Source organism: Vigna unguiculata, chromosome 7 (genome assembly GCF_004118075.2).
Source record: "Vigna unguiculata cultivar IT97K-499-35 chromosome 7, ASM411807v1, whole genome shotgun sequence".
Lineage (NCBI taxonomy): Eukaryota > Viridiplantae > Streptophyta > Magnoliopsida > Fabales > Fabaceae > Vigna > Vigna unguiculata.
Window position 1 is genome coordinate 34,614,458 of NC_040285.1, and position 23,756 is coordinate 34,638,213.

The following is a 23,756-nucleotide window of genomic DNA, read 5'->3' on the forward strand; positions in this document are numbered from 1 at the left end:
AAGAAAATCAATATTAAGTGAATTATTGGTGAGTAAAATGTATTAGTGTTAAGCATATTTTAATTACTCATTTATTAATGGATGAATACAATTACTTATTTTTAAAACAAAAGATTAAAAGGTATTAATCATTAAAAAATTGTTTGAAATTCAATTTTATATATGTATATTCTTTTCAATTAAACTTATGAAATCTACTTTACTGTTAAATCTATATAAATTTACTGCATTATATCAGAGCAATAGAACTATTGAGACACTTTCAGTGAACAAGTAAACCTACCCCACGAGACAGGCCGCTTGCTTGGCCAATTTTTAGCCCGGGGGACAAGGTTGTATTAAGTGATAACCATGAAAACAAGAGGATGCACTTTTATAATAATAATAACCAGACAAATTTATTACACAAAATTTTGGTAAAAAATGCCACAAGAAAAAAAATAAACTTAATGCACAATCCCCTATTATGCCTTCATTTGAAGGAAAAGGACGGAATATAAAAAAAAAAAAAAAAAAAAAGCTTCAGGCAAAAACCTACCTCCAACTTTTTGACAGAAGACCATCGATAAAACTGGAACCTCTGCTAATAAATTAATTGGCAAGAAGTCAATCTATGCATATCTGTCATAATTAAATAGTCCAATTTCTTCTTTGTCTCTCACAACAACTAGACTGCTGCTTTTTGTTTGGGAATGTACTTTATCTTCATTCCTTTTTCAGGCTTCGTTTTGGGTTTAGATCTTGCTACTCCAGAGGTTGCAGGCAACCGGTTCTCTGTATCACAATCCTGGACAGACTGTGCTCCACGAGGCTGAGGCTCAGAATCAGGTGTGCAAACCAATTTTACATGGTTTGACGAGATAGCTTCTTTCCATCCTGTATCACAATTTTTAATTAAATAAGCAAACTTAAGACCAAGCCAAGCACTTAGAGTCTGTTTGAATATAAAGCTAAAAGAGTTTTTGAGAAATTCTCAACTCCAAAAAAGTTCAGTAGCTCTCAAAAACACTTCTAGCTTATATACAAACAGGTTCTTAATAATCACACTGCCACTACAGTAAATGAACAATATAATGAAGAAAGAGGTAAGGATTACTTTGGGCAAGAAAGGATTTTGCAGCAAGGCTGGACAGACGTAAGCTGTCTGTATCTACTTTTGCCACATTATGGGAAAAATTGTCCCCAAAATCAATATCATCATTACCCTCTACACTACACAACCTTAAACTACTTTGACCAGACGAATTTTCATCAATTTTCCCATTAATAACATCAGCTTCTGTCCCACCATTTTGAAGTGGAAATGACTCTTTAGTTCCATGCTGGCTAACAGGCCTCCAAAACTTTGTTAAACGACCGTTGCTTCCTGGTTTCTCCTGAGCAGTATTCAGCTTGGACAGATTCCCTGCCGAGCAATCCCGCTGGGGTGCCATAGAATTACCTCCGGAAGGGCAGCAATTACCCAGACTAACCGATACAGATCCTATCAAAACTTCATGATTTTTAACTTTGTCTGGTTCTTTCAGCATTTTGTTTTTTAGAACCACAGCATTAGATTCTGCTTTAGGTTTTCGACTCCAAACCTTACTGCCATTGATTATAGGAGCTACCCTAAGATCATGGCTGGTTCTATGCTTTTGATTAACTCCAAGCTTCGACAGTTGAGAATTTTGGCCTGCATTCAAACCATTGGCTCTTGCCCATTGGGATTTTGGTAGCCCTTGCCATCTGGCAGGCATTGTGCCCCGGCGATTATGTCCTTGTAATGTCTGCCGCTCTATATACTGATCAGTGTCACAATCATCATACCCTGACGGCGTATCCCCTTCTATAACTTCATTAGTGTCTAGGCAGTGAGAAGTTACATGTGGTGGAGGAGAATGATCCGCAAATATATCTGGATTATGTGCATCGAAGTCACATGTACCCAAAGATGCTTCTCCTGGTGATACATCCTCTCCTGCGCTGCTTATGTTCCCTTTAGTTTCTGTGTCGTCTTCAATTTGCTCCTTTGCCTTGTGTTCTTTCTGTCTGAGCTTTTTCTGGCGTTTCCTCTCTAAAATCTCAGCTTTTCTATGAATAGATAGAAAAAAATAAATACAGAACCTACAATAACTAGTTTATAATAGAGTACATAACATATCTAGTACCTTATTATTGGCTTCGCTATAAACAACTTAAAGAGCAAGGCATTAACTACCCAAATGATCAAAATAATGTAATTTTGTTTATTTATTATTATAGGTCATTAGAAGTTGCAGAAGTCATTCCAAAATTCAGACAGCTAAAGAAAGAGAAATATAAGTCATTACATATACATGTCTATTTTAAGTCTATTATGGTATCTAGAAGTATTCTTAAAGCCAGATAGTAGACCATGGGTAAACTAAGAAAAAATTGTTGCATTATGATGTTCTGTCAGTGCAGTGAGACTATTAAAGTTTCGCTAAAACTACGCATAACTCGTTCTGAGTGAACATAATAAACACCAGTATCCTTCATAAAACCTGGTCCTTGTTGGGAATTGTTTCTCTAGCTAAAATCAAGTTAGGTTTCTTTTCCTACTGTTTTTCATATGCATTGATTCAATGACTATATAAATTCCCTGCTTTCAGCTATTGAAAAAAGAGTAATGCTCGGGCTCCACTTTAAATACTAAATTTCATCCAATTGAGGTGACTTCCCTCTAATGGAGGACAATAAAAATTTTAAATGGAGGCAAACAAATTGAAGATTAGACCATGCTTTTAAATGAAACTCAACCAAACACTTGAAATATTTTCCTTTCCTTAAGAATCTAAAAATTGAAATAAAAATCAAAGAACCGCTCAGGGAAGACACAGACCAACAACACCTGATATCAATAAAGGCACTAGAACAAGGGAATGAATGGGGAAAACGTACCAAGAAAGATTGATTCAAGGACAAAATGGTTAAATGTACCTTTTCTGAGCAGCTTCTTCCTCTTCCACAAGTAGCTTTTGGCATCTCAATGCTTCAGCATCCTTGTCAGCAAGCCAAGCCTTCACCTATATGAAATGAAATTCATATTTCATCACTACTGTAACTAAGAAATAAATGACCATATTTCATCATTACTGTAACTAAGAAATAGTAAAGAAAGGTTATTATATAATCACGTTAGATTTAAGAGAATGTACATGCAGGATATGCCATAATTTTGGTTTCACTGGCAATGCGTTTTCAAAAGCATTATAGCTCAAGCTATGTGCCAAGTCAAATCTTAAGGAAACAAATTAGAACTTTGTTTATTTTATGGCATCAGAGGATGCCAAAATATTGTTTTATATTAATTATCTTTTTAAACCCTTCTATCGCCTCTTTGTGTAACTGAAAAAATGGACTGTTGTGTTACGTGTAAACTCTTCCACTTATGTATATGTCAACATATGGAAACTGTCAACAATGATAGAAGCATGAACTATTGTGTAATTCTAAACAATTTTTTAGACCCTTTCCACCAGTAAAATCAGGATCGTGTTACTTGGGAAAAAGCCAAATAGAAGAGTAACCACGAATTGATTTTATACCATAAATCTGATTGAATAACTATGGATTTGTTCATTGTTAACTTTTGATATAAGTGAAGCATGCATTTGAACAAACTAAGGTTTTGTTAATAACCAACACTCCTAAAACCTTGAGCCATTTGGCAAAGAAGGCTCTTGCACGGCTTTATATAATTAACATAAACATACAATACTATGACATTGAATGAATCGAACAACAAACAAGCCTAGACACCCACAAAATCACATCAGTGTCATCTACTAATCTTTACAAAAAAAAAAAAGGGAAATGTAGCAAAAAACACATGAGAGGGAGGAAGAGAAGTTTAGAGGTAAACAGACAGATTCTTAAGTTGGTAAAAAATTACCAGTTTCTGCTCTAGCAAGAAACTTGTGCAAGCAACTAGGTTTTTTTGTTCAAGACCAATCTTTCCGGCCTCTCCATCAAAAACATATCTTTGCATTGACACTGCCGATCCAACCAAAAATGTTTTTTCACTAGAATCATCTAGGATACTGAACAACTCTTGGGAAGATATAGGAAAACTAGATGGCCTGGATTGAACAATATTCTGCAAAAAATTTAGATAGACTGTGTTAATATATCAAAGGAATGTACCAGCAAAAAAGTAGACTGGGTGAATAATTGATAAGCAAGATCATGTAATGTATCTTACCAAAAGGGCAGAACCAGCCCTCAGATAATACTGTGGAAGAGAAGAAAATCCTTGTTTTCTAAGAGTTGTCAAAGCTTCTAAAATTGAAGACCCTGGAACTTCCTGGAAAGCATTTTAAAATGGAAACCAAAAAAGAATAAAAGATACTTTGACTAATTCAGGTTAAAATAAAAACAAGAGCTGAAAAGAAGACAGCATAAGAGACTAGTGTCATTGTATTTGTAGCTATGCTTCTTATCCATTTAGCCTACAAAAAATAGTGTTGTCTGCAATCAATTGTCAATATAAAAAAGACAATGATATTTCCAAACAAGAACAGAGAAAAGGCTTAAAAACTACATTCACATTTGAAAAGGCACCTAGAACCTTCAACAATCACCGGAAAGTTTCCTAACTAATATGGCAATCAAAAGAGCTTTTATCAGTCCGAAAAATGCAGCACACTGAACAATAGTCTAAGTGGAAGAGTAAATTTCTGAAAGGATTTCATGTATAGAAAATCTTATAATATGGCAAACCAACAAGATTTTATGTAAATTGAGGTGAAAATGGGAAATAGATGGAGAAGCCCCTGTCACTCAACCGCCCACACTTTCATTTCTACCAATCGTAGCTTAACATAACCAGTACACGAGAAGGCAAAACCCATTAAAATAACATCATATAAACATAAATTAGTCAATAGGCAAAAAGATATTACCTCCAGCATCACATTCTTGAATGAAACAACTTCCTTTGCCTCTTCTATGGAGAGCTACACATGTTATTGAATATCAGCATGCATAAAACAAGATGTATTCAACATATAACTGAAATTCACAACGACCAAAGGTTACCTTATCCCAATATGCCCCTAAAAGTTCCCTATTCTTTTTAGAATCCTACAATGTGTAAGAAGCAATAGGAAAAAGTGAGGAAGATTTGGAAAAGAAAGATAAAAAAACAGAAAATAATCTCAAGGGGGCAAAAGCATGAATAACAAGCATCAATGTGTTGTTAGATAATTGCTTCTGCTCATTATAAATACAAAGATAACCTTATCAAGCTTTTTCAACCGGTGCTGCACACGTATGTGCCTTCTATAGTTAATGGGAGAGCAAAATTCTCGAGAACACTTGTTGCACTTTTGTAACTGAACCTTCACAGGAGAGAGCAAAGGCCACCCTGGAAGTTCTGTAAAATGGATGAAAGGTTTTATCATAATGTCAAGGTTTAAATCAATGGCATCAGAAACAAGCTCAAAATCTACGTATGGTACTTTTACACACTAGTCAGCAAGCCTGCGATAGGTCACAACAAAGGCAATACCAGTCTAGCAATTTTAAAATTTCAATTCTATGTTTCCTCTTTTTATGGACTTTTATATTAAGCTGTTGAAGGAAGGCTGCATATCATGTGAATTGCATATAACCACAGGCAGCATATAAGTGCCTTTAAAATGAACCCTTAATTCTTTAAATAATTGCAAATACCTTGCTGATCTAAAGCATGAAGTAATTGAATCCACTGTACTGGGCTGTCACCGGCCCTAGGAAAGGAAAGCAAAGGTTCTTTTCCAATTGCTTGTCTGAATATTGTATCTAAAGAATCATTTCCATCATCTGTTTTTGTGAAACCGGTTGTGCCTGAGGCCGGGAGTTTTGCAACTGGCATCTATTCAGACAAAAATCTTACCAGGAAATTTTGCTAGATTGCACTGCACAACTATACATGTAACAATGGGAATAAATTTAAATTCAAAGAGAAATGAAGAAATGAAAAAATGATTGATTCAAATTCAATGTCAAAGAAACTAATAAAAAATGTCAACACAATAACATATTGCCAGACCCATGCCACCAGAGTGATAAGAATCGTCATATCATATAAAACAGAACACATTAGATCAGTGAAAAATACAACAAACATTTCCAACCAGAGCACAATAGATCGATGTAGAATCTACACTACAACTTATTCGGTGACTCCATTATTAAAGAAACTAATATTCTTGCATTCTCAATAGGTAAGCACTCGACCACCATAGTTTTAAAAATAAAATTACGATTCATTAAACCTAACACAATTTATCATAAACACACGATCTATCATAAACATTCAACCTTTATTCATTTTCATCCTCGACGAAGGAGACGGGAAAGACCCCGAATTTACTTCCAACAAAAACATAATACAATGGAGTAGGAGAACATGATCTAACATCGGGAGTGAAAAAATTAAGTGGAGTGACAGATCACGTACCAGGTAGAAGAGATCGCTGGGAGATGAACGGATTCTGTTGTGACGATCCGAAGTGGGAGCGAAACGGCTGCAAAGGAATTGAGAGTGTTTGGATTTGGATGGAAAGAAGATCGCGAGAGGAAAAGCGAAAAAATAGCCTATGAGAGAGAACTCTCTGGCATTCCTGCAGGCTGCAGTTGTAGTAAGGAAAAAGAAAAAACGTTTCTAACAAGAAACAACTTCAAAAACATAAAAAAGTAAAATAATAAAAGCAAATAATAAAATACATTGAATTAATTACTCTTCTATTTTTTGTTTTCACCGCTAAGATTTCTACCCACACTCTCTTATAACGCGTGAAAAAATATGGTATGGAATTGTGGTTTGGTAACAAACCAACCACTTACATTCCGAAGATGGAGTGAGTGATCGCACGTGCCTGTTTTCAGACTGCACGTGGGTTTATATGTAAAGAGTGTCCTTTTCGTCATTTCAGGATGGAATTAATCAGAAAACTTAGAAATAATTCCTGTTTGACCTTGTCCACTCCAAGGTATTACTATTTCTACCTTGCTGTAACTTCAAAATGAAAATCATAAAAATAACATGAAGATCAATATGATATTGCAAATTAATATTATTATTTCCTAACTACTATTTAAAGAAATGAAATAAAAATTAAGTGTATTCCATCAATTGTATTACAAAATTTATTGATAATTAATTATAGAATCTTTTAGTACGGGTAAGTTTTTTCATTACATCATAATTTTTTAGAATTTTAAACAAGATTTTTCGTACGAGTTAAGAAAGAAAAAAAAGTTAAATATATATTTTTTTAACTTCAAATTATTTTTTAAAAATTAAATCATATATTAATTTTGTCAAAATTGTTATATTATAATTAATAATAAAACTCTATTCTCTAAAAAATATTTCGAATGTTATTTTATATAATTTTTATAATGTACAATGGCAAGATAAAATAATAATAAAATAAAATATGTACATAATTTGAGTAAGATGTAAAAAAATTGTACAAGCTATTCATAATAGATAAAAAAAATCGATATTATAAATTAATACCGTGATATTGATTATCTTTTTATAACAAAACAGGTATCTTAGTACATTATACTCGTGAATATATGTATCAGTTAATATTAAATCTATCAAAATATTCATATATATATATATATATATATATATATATATATAATAGATTAAAATTTGTATTGGTAGGAATAAATTTTGTACACTATGATTAAATTTTGTATAATTAAATTTTATTAAAGTCAATTTGCAATTATGGTGGCATATGTGTTACGTTTTTTAAGATTAAATATAGATAACATATAACCTTATAAAATGTTGCAAAATGTTAACATGAATGAAGTTAACTGTACAATTATTTATAACTTTATACTATTTATATTTAGTCTCTCTTTAAAAATTTGTTCAATTTAGTCAAATGTGGATCTAATATTTCTAATCAAAGTTTGCTAAATTTATTTGACATTTTAAACATGTTTTATAACATTTAAGTTATTTATAACGTTTTACATATTTTCTTCAGTGTTAACTAACAATTATGTTTAAAACGTTAAATCAATTTAGTCAAAGGACTAAATCAATGCATTAATTCTATGATTGAAAAACTAAATTGAGTCATGATATTAAAAAATGAGTAATTTCAATGTGTAAAGAAAGTTGAGGAACTAAAAACCTATTTATTTCAAAAAATCACTTCTAAATGTTGAACTTATATCCATGATTTATATACATGGTCATATATTAAAGATGTTTCTACACAAAAAAAAATAATATACAAATCATTTCACAATATTTTAAATGATTCTAATTGACTCAATGAAACTAAATTCATTAAGTAGAAAGATTTTAAATTATAAATGTCAATAACAACTTCATAATGATGTCTATTTATTTATTGATTTGATGACAATTTAAATTGATTTATTTCTTTTTTTGTTGAAAACATAAATTAAAAATAATAATAAATAATATCATTTAATTATTGCAATTATTTATTTATATTTTAAATACTTTTTGACACACATATTTTATTATTCATTTTATTCTAAATTTAAATATATTTCTTTATATTAAATAACAATATCTAAAAATAATCTATAAATTATAAACAAATCAACCATAATTTTTTATTATTCACTATTTTAATTAATTATTATAATTTTAAATAAATATCTCATATATTATATTATTTTTTATATATAAAATATATTATTATTAGTATTAACCGAATCTCAATATAGAGATTAATGGTAAGACTTGTCAATTGTATCCTAATGTCAATTCGTGCATTACTTTTATAGTCAATTCACAAGCTTGACTCATCGAAGAAGAGAAGATTGGATTTACTTAGTATAGAATGTAGTTAGAAATATTCGATTAAGATTGAATTGATCAATGTCAAATAGTAGAGACATTGTATAGTATAACAATGTTAAATAAAAACTGTTGTATTTTATTAAATACTTAGAGAAATAATCAATCACATATCATGTATTTAAAAATAAATTCTTTCAATTAAAATTTACTTTAATAATTAGACCACATGAATGAAAGGGGTAAAGTCAAATATTATGTTTGATTCGACTAATTTACAAATCAGTCTTTTGGAAAACTCTAGATTGTTATTAATAAAAAAAAACAAGGTTTATTTACATAGTCATCCCTCGTTTCAGAAAGCTCTCAACCAGGGAAAGGTTTAATTAAAAAATTCCTTGCCAAGATATCATGAATCTTTATAAAGTGAAGTTTCTAAAATGAGCAAGCAAGAGTGTATTTGGGTTTTAAAAGGCATTATGATTTTAACTCACTAAAATTCAAGTGTAAATACACCCTTACTGGCTCACCTTAGACTTAATTTTTACGTGATAAGTGTGATTTATACCGGTGTAATATGTGCATGTATAGTGGACAGTGAAGGTTTACTGTTGTTGCCACTCCAGAATTGCATTATGTAGAGCATAGTTAGGTACCAAATCCGTGTGATCAAGCTTAAGGTTTGTCATGGGGGAAGTGTCGTGGCCACTATTCAACCACCCTCTTATTGCCTCTTCTTCATACGTAAAGCCATCTGCAGCTATGTATGGATCTTCCATTACTTCCTGCAAAACCAAAAGGTAAACGTCATGATTATCACAAGCAGATAAACGTTATGATTATCACAAACAGGAAAGCAATCGCGCGGAAACCCAATGTTTTAACTTGTGATTGCAATAATTCGCATATGCTATAACAGCGGTTGATTAGTAAGATGAGGAGGTGGAGGAGAAAAGAATAACCAGACCCCTTAATTGCTTATAAAAACTTAGTGTTAAAGCTGCAGAATAAAACTGTGTCAGAATTTTTATAGAATTCAACTAAATTTGGGGGCAGTTATTGGATAAGATGAAGTTGTAAGGGTCGCTAATCCATCCTGAACTTCAAAGGCAAGCATTTTTCAAAACAAAAAGTGCATTTGATGATGTTCACCTGGACAATGGGGCAGACAAAATGTGAAGGAACACGGCGAAGCTTCTTAGAAATCAAATATGGTTTGTCAATGCGAGTAGCTTTGAATGGTTCAAGAACAGTCCAAATTTCTGACACAAGGTCTGGCCTGTTCAACCGACTCTTTTCACAACACCTCAGTGCTAAATATGCCAGCAGTTCAGTTTGATAAAGTGGCCATTCACCAGCTGAAAAATCCAAAACTGCTTTAAGGTTTTCCTTCTCCAATGCACACTTCACATCCCTTACTAATCCCAAAAGTGGTCTTCCAGTTAGAAGTTGTAACAATATGACTCCAAATGAATATACATCTGATTCGGGTGTAAACTTGCCAGTAAGTAAATACTCTGGATCCACATACGCCAAATGTTCATTTGGGTTATTATATATTGTGTTTGCATCAGCTGAATCCAAACTTTGCTGGACTAAACTAGGAATGCCCAAGTCACTCAGTTTGGCAACAAGGTTAGCATCGAGGAGAACCTTACTAGGTTTCAAATTCCCATGGATAATACAAGGGTTGCTGGAGTGAATGAAGATTAGAGCAGAACATATATCTGTAGCAGTGGACATTCGAATTTGCCATGGAAGTGGATTCTTTTCTTTGCGGGCAAGGTGGCTTTCAAGGCTGCCATTGTTTAGGTACTCATACACAAGTGACCTAGACTCCGCACAGCTTCCAATTAGTGTTAACAAATTTGGATGTCTTACCCTACTCAAGACCTCTACCTGAAATTCAACAAATAATATAGCCAGCCAAAACGATAAAAAATTGAGTTCCTCATGGACACAACCCATGACAGAAGTATTCAGTCAAGCCATTTTGGATCAATTGCATAACATAATTTAATTTCAAACATACTGGAAGATCAGAAGCTTGGAATTATAGTGTGTGTATGTGTGCGTGCGCACATATATACTACATTTATACACATTAATCTGATGACGGGAACCAATTGGACCAAACTAAAGTGAAAATAAAATAGAACTCTGGCTATTGAGACTTCTAACTTATTTATATGAGAAGAGAAGGAAAAGAGTCATAGATGCACCATGTCAATAATTCCTTTCGCTCAAAAATATATCAAATTATCCAAAAATCTTCAGATATCGAATCAGGTAGGATAATCCATGAAGTGTTTATGTTGTATTATAAATATATGTGCAACTGTTCCAAAATGGTAGAGATGACAGGTATTAATCATGTAAAGCCCAAAACTCTTCTGAATAATTTTGGATGGAGGTGCGTAATGAGCATATTTTGTAGTCTAATTTCAGACTTTCAAGTTGACACTATTAACAGATAACATGAAATTTACCTGACGTTGGAATTTTGATAGACTCTCGTGACCATAAGAGGGTAACATTTTTATGGCAACATGCATGTTGCCAAGCAGTCCCTTGTAAACACTTCCATACCTTCCCTCTCCAATCTTCCAAGATGGGTCGAAATCATGAGTTGCCTCATTGATCTCTACAAAAGAAAATGCAGGGAATTCTACCTGATAAGAGAAGGAAGTATCCGCTTCACCAAATTTTCTAAGCACTTGGACTTCCCTAACTGCATTTGCATGCTCTATTCTAAGCCTATCTCTTTTTTCCCTGAAACTTATCAAAAGGTCCACAGCTGATATGATCTTCTCCTCAAACTCTGTTACCGTACACTGGGACTCAGAAATTTGGTTCATAAGTGCAGAATTTTGGTCTTTGACCATTTGCAATTCTTCAAGTATTTCATCCTGCTGATTCTTCATTTTCTGTACTTCTTGCTTTGACCTCGCCAATTGTTCTTCAACTTCTTTTCTTCTTCTTATTTCCTGAGCACAGCGGCTTTCAAATGCCTCATCCTGTCAAAAATGCAATTTGAAACTAGTTTCAGAAGAAATCTGGTAATCATTTTAGTTCATCAATAATCAGACAGCAATTCATTCAAACATATATTATACACATCTATGATCTATCCATACGAACAAGTTTATCAATTGGCTGCATTAAGCTGACTATTCTATTTATCTGATATTTGGGCTTTCACGTTAACCCAGTAGTACCCTATACATAAAGTAACGATGATAAGGGATTCAGGTGAAGGTAGTCTGCCTAACAGTCTGACTTAATTAAAGAGTAAATAGTCCAAAAGATCTTTCTCCATTGAAAATCAAGTATAAAGATATAGAAAAAGAACGGGAAACAGTGGCGTAATTATCTTTTTTCTTATTTTTAAGCAATAATACTTATACTCCAAATAGTAACCATCGAACAAAATTTGAGAAACCAAACCAGAGAGACCATTAGAAGAAAAAATATATCAGTTTTTATATTTAAGCAATGAACATTGTTTGTCATAAATCTTGATAGTACTATTTTCTATTTTCCATCTCTTTAATGTCACATTTTTTTTATTGATCAGAGCCTTTAATGTCACTCCATATACCCTTTTTGGTTTCATGCTCTTGGCATCTGTGGTGGTGTACCATTTATTTTGCTTGCTTGTTCCCTTTCTTCTAATCCCACCAGTAAAAGAAAATTAAACCAGACCAAAGATGCCAGACTAGGGATTGAAACAAATATATTTTTAGAATAAGAGACAATACCAAACTTGAAAACCCCCCCTGATACACGCTCTGATCTTATTCACAAGAAATCATAACTTTCAAGTGTGGACCTAGGAACAAAAATTCTCTTACAGTCCTACCATTAAAGAGTAGTAGCACACCTATAAAAAAAGAAACTTTTACTCAAAGGTTAAAGCAGAAAAATCACCTCTCACCTCATGAAACATCAAATCTGCCAACTTTGACCTGTCCGCGACCTTATTAAAGGACCGTTTTGTATTTAAGGAACGGTTGAAACTGATACTTTGGATTTCTTTCATATCACCAGAATCTGCAGAAACCTGTCACAAGTTATTCCCCTGACAGTCCTTATAGAAAATGATAAATGGCCTGATCTGAAGAATAGCTGTGTCATTCTAAATTGACAACAAACATAGAAAAGAAAGATCTAAAAAGAATACCTAAATATTTCAATGCATCAGGAGTCGATTTTGATGTAGATCTTTCTGTGTTTGAATTGAGCACCAACAATGCAGGCCCACCTTCTATGTCAGAAGTATGCTTACTATATACCCTGATTTAATTTGTGCATTTCATAAAAGTGGAAGATATAGAACACATTATCAGCTATGAGTTGCTGCCAACATTACAGAATATGATAAAAAAAAAATTAAGTGAAAGATCAAAACTTGTAATAAGGTCATTTAAGTGAACACATCATGATTAGTGGGAGTATTAAGGTCCCTTCTGCTTTACAAAACCATGAGTTTGCCTTTCTACTCATCCACACTCCGAATGTGATTCACAATTCATTTTGTAAATTGTCAACAAAATAAAACTAATGTTTTCTTTAGCTATTTCTGTCCACCAAAGCATCACGTGTCACTCTCTAACCTCCTACCACAAGGGTAATAACTTATTTTATACCATGTTCTTCAACAATTCCAGAACATAAGATCACTTTTTTCAATATATAGATTACACAACAATGCCATTTAAGTGATTTTTCAAATTTGATAGTTATGGAATGCTCAATGATCATGATTCACTCCTCATATTCTGACTTTTCAGTAAAGTATTTGAAAAAAAACAGATAGACGAGGAAAAAGATTACTCAATAGTGCTGTTCACTTAATTACCAACAAAAAATGAGAAAAATCTCTTTTCAAGGGGTTTCCTTTTTGTAACAGTCCAAATCATAAAACCATTCATCAATAAAGAATTGAAGCCAAACCAAATTGAATAAATATACTGTTTCTAAACAGCCCATCCATCCATATCATAAACTGCTCTAAAGATATTGACAAGGCTTGTGCAGCCCATCTAATATTGACATAAGACATTAGAATCATTTCATTGCAGGCAGTACAGTTATCATTTTCATTTACATTTTTACCTAGTACATATGAGGTTGCCCTTGCAAATGAACCAAATATTACATGATAGCAATGCTTGTTCGCGTATAAAAATAGCCTTCTCCGAATCTTGCTTTGCCAGTTTGCTGCAACTCCAACCACTATAGTTTAGTAATGAATAAAAGATGCAAATTAAAACAGCTCTAACTTAGACTTGAAAGCAAACTCATAGAAATTGGCCTTTTATTTGGATATTGTTCTCTGCATCACTCTTTTACATAGTACTTATATTATAAACTTTGTTGGACACTAGGGAAGTTTCACTTCAGATCTCTTGTCAATATCCTCAACCCAAGTGGTACTTTCTAGTCCCAACTCTTTTTAATACCGGTGACCCAACATGAACACCAATGTAGTATGGCAGTATTAAGGTAGAAACTTTTCTCAATTTGAATTTTGAAAATTAAAATTATATATTCCTCATGTTTTATGAACTTCTATACATAACTAGATATGTATCTTACATGTCTTATATATATTTAGATTAATAATATCGTCATATCAGATGTGTATTGTATCTTATACACATATTGTGTTTGTGCATCATTGCTTAAAATTAAGAGCCACAGAGGTTTGGAATTGATACCCCATGTTATATCCATCTGCTGCTGCTCCCACTACAAGCCATCTAATACTGTGTTGAGCAATAGCTTCTGTGATCCCTTTCTCAATATCATCCATCTCAATCAACAATTTACAGGCCCGTACCTATGCACACATACGCCATAATGTAAACAAAATCTGGATTTCTTCATGAAATAGCTATAAACATAACAATGATCTTCCATTACTATTATTTTGAACTGTTTAAATATAATTAAAATCAAAAGTTCACAGTATACTTTAGAGAAGGTAGCGTTCCCTTTTGAAAGACCCTTCAGGTAGACACTTATCTAGTTGCTCTTAAAATAAAGGTAAAAGATCAATTTACAACTTCAAGTTGTGTCATGTATATTTTGATTCTCGATATTTCAAAACATGCAACACAATCCCTACAAATTAAGAGAGACTGAGATATTTTTTAAGGACCAAAGAGCAGTTGAACCCAAGGTAGATTTTGAACTTTCCCATTGAAAATTTTGGTAAAAAAATGTGAGCATGACCTTATGAAGTGATGATTGATCGAAAGTTATGGAGTGACAAATCGTGCACTTTAAAATGTTTACCGCATTGCTCATTTTTAAGTTAAACGGAGGACCAAATTCACATTTGAATTGAATTTCTTATTTACTAAAATAAATACAAGTAGATTACATATTCAGTGTCAAAAATTTATCTACAGAAACGAAAAAATACGAAAAAGATAATACCCCTGCAGGAACCAGATCAAGAATGTATTGGTCTAGGAGTTCGTGCACTGATTGATTTCCCTGATCCTGGAATGCCTGGATTGGAAGGTCTTTTGGTTCATACCCAGAGAGATTCCTGTCTGTTGCACATGCTTATAAACAGAAAAAAAAAGAAGAAAAAAAACGTTCATAGTTTGTTAAATATTACCAAACTAACAGATAAGACCAACACTGCCTAGTATGAATATAGCCAGAATAAGATCAGTATTTACGAGAGAGGTTATATATCAAAAATAAAAGTCAGTACCAAAATAGACCACATAAATTTCTCATTTTTTCTCACAGTTTTAATTTTATGCTCCACTAAAGTTAACATCACAGCTTATTTGATGACAAAAAACAAGTCTCTAAGATTCAATGCGTCCTTAATCCTTAAGCAATAACTGCAAAAAAATTCATTATTTGTCATATGTGTGTTTTTCACAGAAGTTTTTATCAAACAAAAAACTTGTTCTAGATGGCAAATGAGTTTAGTTATTCATTAATTATCCGAAACAGAATGGTTGATCAAGCTCTTTTTACAATAATAAGCAACACAAAAGATTGGCTATAAGTTCAATTTAGTCATATAAATGAGTCAAATCTCAAGTTTTATAAGCTTAATATTAAACTATGTAAGTGTGTGAGTCACCAAAAAAAAAATTAGATAAGAAAGAGGGTTTCAAGATAATAATAATTTACATATTTGTATCACTTAGTAAGTAGTAATTTTATTTAGAATTATAATGACATGCATTGTCACATTTTTTTTTCTATCTCATCCTATGTTTACTTCATCGTCTATCATTAAAATGCCCACAATGTAATTCAAAAATCCTTCGAGATAAAGTCCCGCAAAGGAAAAAAAATAAAAACTAAAAAGTTATAAATGAGTTGAACAGCAGACCAATCTCCAAATTTTTAAACAAACCAAGCCCAAACCTTAAATTTGGCTAATTTGAACCAATGAAAAAAGCTTAAGGTTCATCTTTATATTTGCAAGTCAAACCTAAGCTTCAAGTCATCAGCTGACTCACTCTAGACTCAATTACGCTCTTCTTACCCTTATTCTTTTAAAACCTTGATACACTTGCCACAAATCAAATATCACCCCAATCACACCAAATTAATAAGCAGTTTCACCATTTATAGCTTAATCATTCATTTCATCAATCACTAGCAGTAAATGCAAAACGACATAATCCAATATTTGTCTTTTCATCTTCACCCTCAAATTCAAGAGTTTAAAACAGCATTGTCAGTCTTCCTTCCTTCTTCTGAAAGGTCCTCGACCTCGAGCTTTTCTTCAATTGATATATTGCAGACATAATAGCCAACCCAAAAAGTCAATCCAAACAAAGCAACCATTCAAACCCAACAACCAAATTAAACCAACAATTAACCAACCCAGCAACCAATTTTCCACTAAAACTCCACACATTCGTCAAAACGTTTGATGAAAAGAAAACAACCACAGGACGTACCTTTATTTATTTATTTTTATGTATAAAAAAAAAGAAGAGAATTTACGTTTTCTACTCAAAAGGCATAATTAAAGAGAAACTCACAGAATGAATCGAGGGAGTAAGGTCGGTGAATATGAAGAAGACAAACATTCTTGCCCGAGAAATTCTTAACCGTCCAATGCAACAGTTGCTGCGTCTTCTCCGCGTTCTTTCCCACCGCCACATACACTGTGTCAGTGTCGGCGTCCTCCACCACGATGCTACCCATCGGATCCGAACCAACCAAATTGCGGCGAATCGGTGCAAGAACGGCGCTCGGCAGAATCTTTCTGAGTTACAGAGACCCAGCGATTCACAAATCAGAGGAAGAAGGTAGCGAAAATAGAAGAGAGGGAGAAGGAAGAATCAACAACAGGAATTGGGAAGGACTTTTTGAGGACTGTGAAAACTGAAGTGAAGTAGAAGGAATTGATTTTTATGGCATCAGAGCTTCAAAAAAGTTGTTTCTTCTTCTATGAGTGGGCCCCGTGGGAGAAACGTTGGTGAACCGCAATGGTGAAGGAGTACCACATCGGATATGAAGATTAGCTCAGGAGAAAGGTTACAAATTGTTTGGATTAGAACTATTTTCTGCAGTATGCCTAGAGAAAAAATAATTCACTCTTTTTGTAAGTTAAAACCTATATTCAAGTTCAAAGTATCAATTTTAAAAATGTATATAAAGAAACCTTTATAAATTAACTTTAACACTTTTAATTTTTCAATTCTTTGAGAATAATAAAAAAAAACTCTGAATGAGCATAACGCGTATGGATATAGTGTGTGAGTTAAGCAACTTAATATAAAAAAACATTAATAGAAACTTGTGGGGGACTAATAATAATGTAGTGACACTTTTAATAGAGCAAGCTTTCAAGACAAATGAAAAGACAAATTCTCATTTAAAATAACTATTGGATAGTATAATGATGAAGAGGCTCTAAGAAGGTTCCATGCATGTCTCATTCATCTCTAACAGATTCCAGAATAATTCATGAAAATTAAAAATTAAAAATAATTGTACAAAGTTCAAACATCTCAGCAACTGAGAAAGCAGAAAACAAAAATTGGGATGCAAAAGTTTAAACTATTGATTTGTATTTAGGAGCACATAACGATGTTTTTTTTTATCGTTTTGTTTTCATTTATTTGTTTCATACCCAACAGACGTTTTACTGCATCTCTAAACTGAATATCTTATTACAGTTTATCTTCAATAAAACTACTATTTTAATATGATTTTTTTCTCCAAAAAATTGTTTGAATTTGAAAAAAAAAAACTTCTATGATGATTTTTTTAATTTTAAAAAACTTATATTTATATGATCTATTTTAAGATAACACTTTTATCGGTGAAATTTTGTTTTTAAAGATTCTCTTGTAGTTAAAACACCAACAATCTTTTAGATTATGTCTTACTGTTTTTTATTTTTTATTTATAGAAAGTCTAAAATAAGAAGAGATGCTTTTTACATTATTATGTAGAAGTCAACAGTATAGAACAACATGTAATAGAGTATCAGTTGTGTGCATACAAGTAGCTTTATTTTATCCCAATTGTACTATCTGTATATTACAAAACAACCATACACTCTGACAACCTATAATAAATAAATAATCATTTCATAATTAACTATGTAAATAGTTTATTTACATTTTTTTAATTAAACCATCGATATGCATTACTATATTATTATTAAAATAAGTTGTCAAGGGAGGGTTTATTTGAAAAATAATATAAAAATATAAGATTTTGTTTTTAAAAAGAAAATCCTGAAAAAACTACACAGCCAGAACAAGTTTTGTAAGGGTTAAAGAAACGAAAGGAGTAGAATAGAATAGAAGCTGCACTATCTCTGATCCACCAAGTCACTTCTCCTGTGAGGGTGCTATGATTCTCTTTCTAAATTATCGGTTTGCAATTATGATAATTTGTATAACTAAAAGTAGCGCTGGGCAAAGTTAGTTTAACTTTACTAAACTACAGTTAACTGAACTATTAAAAATTAAAAGTAATTGAACTAATTATACTAATAATTGATTTGAACTGTAAAACAATTCAGTTTGAAGAAATTATACTTTGACCAGTTAATTAAAAACTGAACTCAAATCCATTTTTATCTTTTGTTTCGCTTTCTCCATTTTTGAATTTACGATGTCATGACGTTGTGCAAGCATATGTATCATATAAATTATCAAACTATACATTGGTTTGTTCATATTTTTTAACTATAAATAATTTATCAGAGCTTATTAATTAAGTAATTATAATATATAACTCTTAATAAAATAAAATGACTGCGTATTTAACTTGTCTTATAATGTCATTAATATTTTAAGTGATTTTAATCCTGAAATGGTTCTTAATAACAACAACTATGATACGAGAGCACTGATATGTAATACTTTCATTTAAATAAAATAGTTATTTTTTATTTTATATACTTTATATAATTTTATATGAAAACTTTATATACTTTTTAGTTGATATTTTTAAATTTATTTTAAGTTTTTAAAAATGATGAATTTTTTTTTTTTTGTAGATATAACCTCTTATGACGAAGTGAGACCTTCAAGTATAATTAATTTAGATGATGGAAGATGTATTAATATTTTGATTTTAGTGTATTGAAATATGATATATATTTCAAGTATTATTTCCTAAGTACTTTTAAATTATAAAACAGTGCAATTCAATTCAAAATTAAGACAATTCGATTACATTTCGGTTCAAAAGTAGCCCAGTTGATCCAAAATCAGTGTAATTCAATTCAAAAACAATGTAGTTAAGTTCAAAAGTGGTGTAATCCAATTAAAAAATAGTGCAGTTCAGTTCAAAAATAGTTCAAACATAGTGCAGTTCATAAAACAATTCAGTTTATAACAGTTCAGTTCAGTTCATATTAAAATGCAGTGCAGTTCAGTACAATTCAGATTATTAGAAAAATTATTAGTGCAGTACAGTTTGTCTGAACTATTTTCCAGTTCAGTGCAGTTCAGACAAACTATTTTTTAGTTTAGTGCAGTTATTGATAGTGTAGTGCAGTTCGGTATATTTTGCCCAGCCCTAACTAAAAGTATATATCTATTTTTTTTTATTTATTGATTTGAAACTATGAAAAGAAAAAAATGATGACTTTTTAATTTTATAAAAAAAAACGGTGAATACACTTATTTTTGAAAAAAAATAAAGTAATTGTTTTAAGCCTTTAAATACGTGTTTGCCTTTTCTAATATTAATTTGAGAATTATTTATTTCAATTTTTTCACTTAGTTATTTTAATTCATCATAAATTTGTATAATCACCCAGATATTTGTTTACAGATGTGGTTTTTTTGAATAGAGTAGCCTTCTTTCTATTCTTTTTTCGTTTAAATAATTTATAATTACATCACATAATATTTGAGAATATACTTTTATCCATTATTTTTTTTAAGTAAAAATAGTAAACCTAATAATTGCTTCTCTGATTTGTTACTTAAAAAATCAACTTTTTTTTGGAAAAACATAATTTTCATCAAAATACCTATTATTTACTTGGATCAAGTATTATTAGATGCGGAAATATTGGAAATTGAAATTTGGTAACCTACAGATTTGTGTAGTAAAGATAATTTATATACATTTAAATAAATAAATTTGTATTTTAGATTTATTTTCATACACGAAATAGTAAAATCAGTTTGATGACACTTTTTTATATAACCACAAAAATAGGTAATTTAGTCGGGTCCTCGATCTATCTTGGGTTGATTACATAATGAGTCAATTTAATTCGACTCACTTATTAGTGAGTCAACAAAATTTGAATCTGATCTGGACCATCACGGGTTGGTGGGTTAAACAAGTTAAAAAGGTAAACTATAATTTTGATTAAAATTTAAATAAACTTCGATAAAATCCAAATGCAGTCCAAAAGATATTAAACTCTAATTACAAACTAAAATTACAAAAATATCAATGTGTTGGCTAAAAAACAACATAATCATACCAAAATGTACAATCCAAATAATAAAAAATATTTATGTAATCATTTATTTGTGGGTTGGTGAGTCAACTCGGCTCACCATGGATTCAACCGGAATAAGTCGAGTTCTAGGTTGATTGAATCAAATATTAACATGTATTAAAATTTGTAAAAAAATTTCAATTCAACCTGATCAAAACTCATGGTAGACCAGATTACCTTGCAAATTTCAATATATTTTGACAATTTTACTTTTTTTATCATTAAAATTTGTTGACTAGGGTTAACGACATGTAATATTGTTCATTAATACATATTCGGAATGGTTACATTAATTTTTAAACTAAATTTAAAACAAATTATACTCAAAATTTAATTTTTATTTTTATTTCAAAATTTCTTTCTTCATTTTTTAAACAAAAGAGGTGATTTTATTCTATATTTTTAATATATAAAGAAATTATTCATTTTTTTTATCTCTCTCATATTACTTTAAAAAACTCTCATGAAAGCATTAACAAATATTTTTGTAATTATCACAGTCACTTTTATGATTATTGACTATTACGGTCTTAATATTAATTAATAACAAGGAAAATAGTTTAATTTAGATTTTATTTTTCATTTAAAGTGTACTTCCTTCAGGTAAGAGATTTTCAATTCCTTCCCAAATATCTTTGATGTATGGAAAATCTTTATTACAAGTTCACACGATAATCCTAAATACTAGAAATCATACATGAGAAACAGTAAAATCTGAGATACGAATAAAACGGATTTTGGTTGATGAAATTGTTATAAACCCGTCAATTATATGCTCTAAATAGAGACTCGTATTTAAGAAATTAAAGCGAGTTTAATGAGAAAATTGATAATCAAAGATGAAAATTCACAAATTTATTACCAGAAGATACCAGGTTAAAAGTAATATTATTTTACACGCATATATTATTAATATTAGGCACGGTATCTATTTAGATAAGAGTGTATTAATTTTGGTTTTCTATTCAATTAAATTTCAACTCTTTAAAAAGTACATCAATTAGATTTTTTTCAAAAAATATAAAATAAAAATTCTAACAACGTTAATATTATATCATATGTCAATATCTGAGCTTTTTTATAAAATTTTTTTCAAAAATTTTGGTTACTACGTAAGGTACATAACATTGTTGGTGTCATGATTATCTTAATTTCAATTTAACATTTATACATGTCTTTCTGAATAAATTTAGTCCATACTCATTTATCTTTTATTTAATTTCGTTCTAAATTTTTTTTCCAAAATTATCCGATAAACTCAATAAGTTTTACGTAATTTAAAAATAAATGTCAAATACAATTTAAATATTATTTTTTTTTATCTTTCGAGATATTTTTCAAAAATAAAATCGTAACTCAATTTCAATAGGGCGGACAATATTATGTTATACTTAGACATACACTTAACTTTTTCATCAACAATAATTCAAATTTTGTGTAAGTCTAAGAATTGCAGGATAAAAAGAAAAAAAAAAATAGAACAAATATAATTTACATAAAAATCACGAGCTACATGCTCACTTGAAAACTATAGTAAAATTAAGTTTAATTATTTAATTAATAAATTTAGTGATTCACATTGCGTGAAATGTATTGTTCTTACATAATTTTGTTTATTTAAGAATACAAATGCAGATGTCTAATCTGACAACATAATAACAAAAAAAGATGCTGTTGATAAAAATCAAATTAATAATCGTTCTTTTTGAACAATGAAATACTATAGCAAGTGAAAATTATTAGGATTCCTATTAAATGTCATCTATCTAATTTCTAATTTTTATGAGATGAGAAGTTAAAAGGTGTTGAATAATTAATTTATTCTCTTTATATATTTTTTTTCATACTACTTTTTTAATATTTACTTATTTTTTTAATTTACATATTAAATTTATTTTCATGTAAAATATGTTTTATTATTATTTTTTTATAATTTTAATAATTGAATAAAATTTAAAAAAATAATTATAAATCATTTATATATAATTTTATATAATATATAACAATAAAAACATTTTAATAATATAAATTTTTTATTTATTAATTTTTTAATATATCACATCAATTAATTTAATAATAAATTTTTACAAATTTTGTTATTTTATTTATTCTAAAATCATCTTCAGACCTTTTAAAAAAAATAACACCTTGATCCTTTTTATCTATTCCTCTCTCCCTCTTTCCAATTATTTCACACAACCTAATCGACCAAAATCAACAAACACGAAACAATACAACAGGTTAAGATAGATCTGGGATAACAGAAAAATTTACAATGTATATCAGATTGCAAACAAGGATTCCGAATCCCATTATATTGCTCCACTGGACTTTCTCAATTACAAACCTAATCTTAAATATCAAATACGAAAACACAAAAGAAAATTATAATATTAGTTCAAACAGTAACAAAACAAAATTATAAATACATAAATATAAAAATAGAATATAGAGTAAAAATTCACACACACACACACATATATATATATATATATTGTTATGAATTAATGATTGTCCATTGATTTGATACATTTACTGATATGATTCATTACTCTTTATGGTAAATATTTGTATTAACTAAGTTGATTTGTTTCCTTTATGGATTACATATTGTATCTATAAATAGGACTCTTCCTATCAATAATAATACACAGATGAGTTGCTCCCTATTCTCTCATTCTATAGTCTCTCTTGTTTCTTCTCTTCTCTATTATCTGTCGTCATTCTCTATGTTATTCGCTTTATTTCATAACACGTTATCAGCACGATGCTCCAATCAATTGAGGACTAGTGGAAGCTTTTTCTCTATAACGACAGTGTTATGCGTCTCTCAATCCAGGCTCTTTCTAATCCTTTTTCAAATTATAATTTTACCTTATATTCTTCCTCTTGTGATAAGAATTATTTAACTTTATCAATTTTCATCTTCGTCTTATTATTTTTATTTTTATTATGACGGTGATTATTATTATTATTAATATT

General features: G+C 30.5%; 2 protein-coding genes across 4 annotated transcripts; both read right to left on the reverse strand.

Annotated features, from left to right (window-relative positions):
• Positions 1–354: 354 nt before the first annotated feature.
• Positions 355–6,651, reverse strand: LOC114191605. 2 transcript variants are annotated; one of them, XM_028080887.1, is made up of 10 exons: positions 6,449–6,651; positions 5,680–5,860; positions 5,244–5,380; positions 5,044–5,088; positions 4,908–4,961; positions 4,208–4,309; positions 3,899–4,102; positions 2,944–3,029; positions 1,097–2,073; positions 355–876 (listed from the first exon to the last, which is right to left on the reverse strand). In XM_028080887.1, the coding sequence occupies exons 2-10, from the start codon at positions 5,858–5,860 to the stop codon at positions 668–670; spliced, it is 1,995 nt and encodes a 664-aa protein (XP_027936688.1). In that variant the 5' UTR covers positions 6,449–6,651; the 3' UTR covers positions 355–667. The 2 variants fall into 2 exon arrangements, with proteins under 2 accessions (XP_027936688.1, XP_027936686.1); XM_028080885.1 differs by having other exon boundaries at positions 5,680–5,911.
• Positions 6,652–9,028: 2,377 nt separating this feature from the next.
• Positions 9,029–17,380, reverse strand: LOC114190731 (U-box domain-containing protein 32). 2 transcript variants are annotated; one of them, XM_028079723.1, is made up of 9 exons: positions 16,828–17,380; positions 15,242–15,360; positions 14,518–14,639; positions 13,913–14,017; positions 12,978–13,090; positions 12,732–12,847; positions 11,284–11,811; positions 9,947–10,693; positions 9,029–9,579 (listed from the first exon to the last, which is right to left on the reverse strand). In XM_028079723.1, exons 1-9 carry the CDS (start codon positions 16,991–16,993, stop codon positions 9,400–9,402), a joined length of 2,196 nt encoding a protein of 731 aa, XP_027935524.1. In that variant the 5' UTR covers positions 16,994–17,380; the 3' UTR covers positions 9,029–9,399. The 2 variants fall into 2 exon arrangements, with proteins under 2 accessions (XP_027935524.1, XP_027935523.1); XM_028079722.1 differs by having other exon boundaries at positions 15,242–15,372; positions 16,828–17,379.
• Between the last annotated feature and the right edge of the window lie 6,376 nt (positions 17,381–23,756).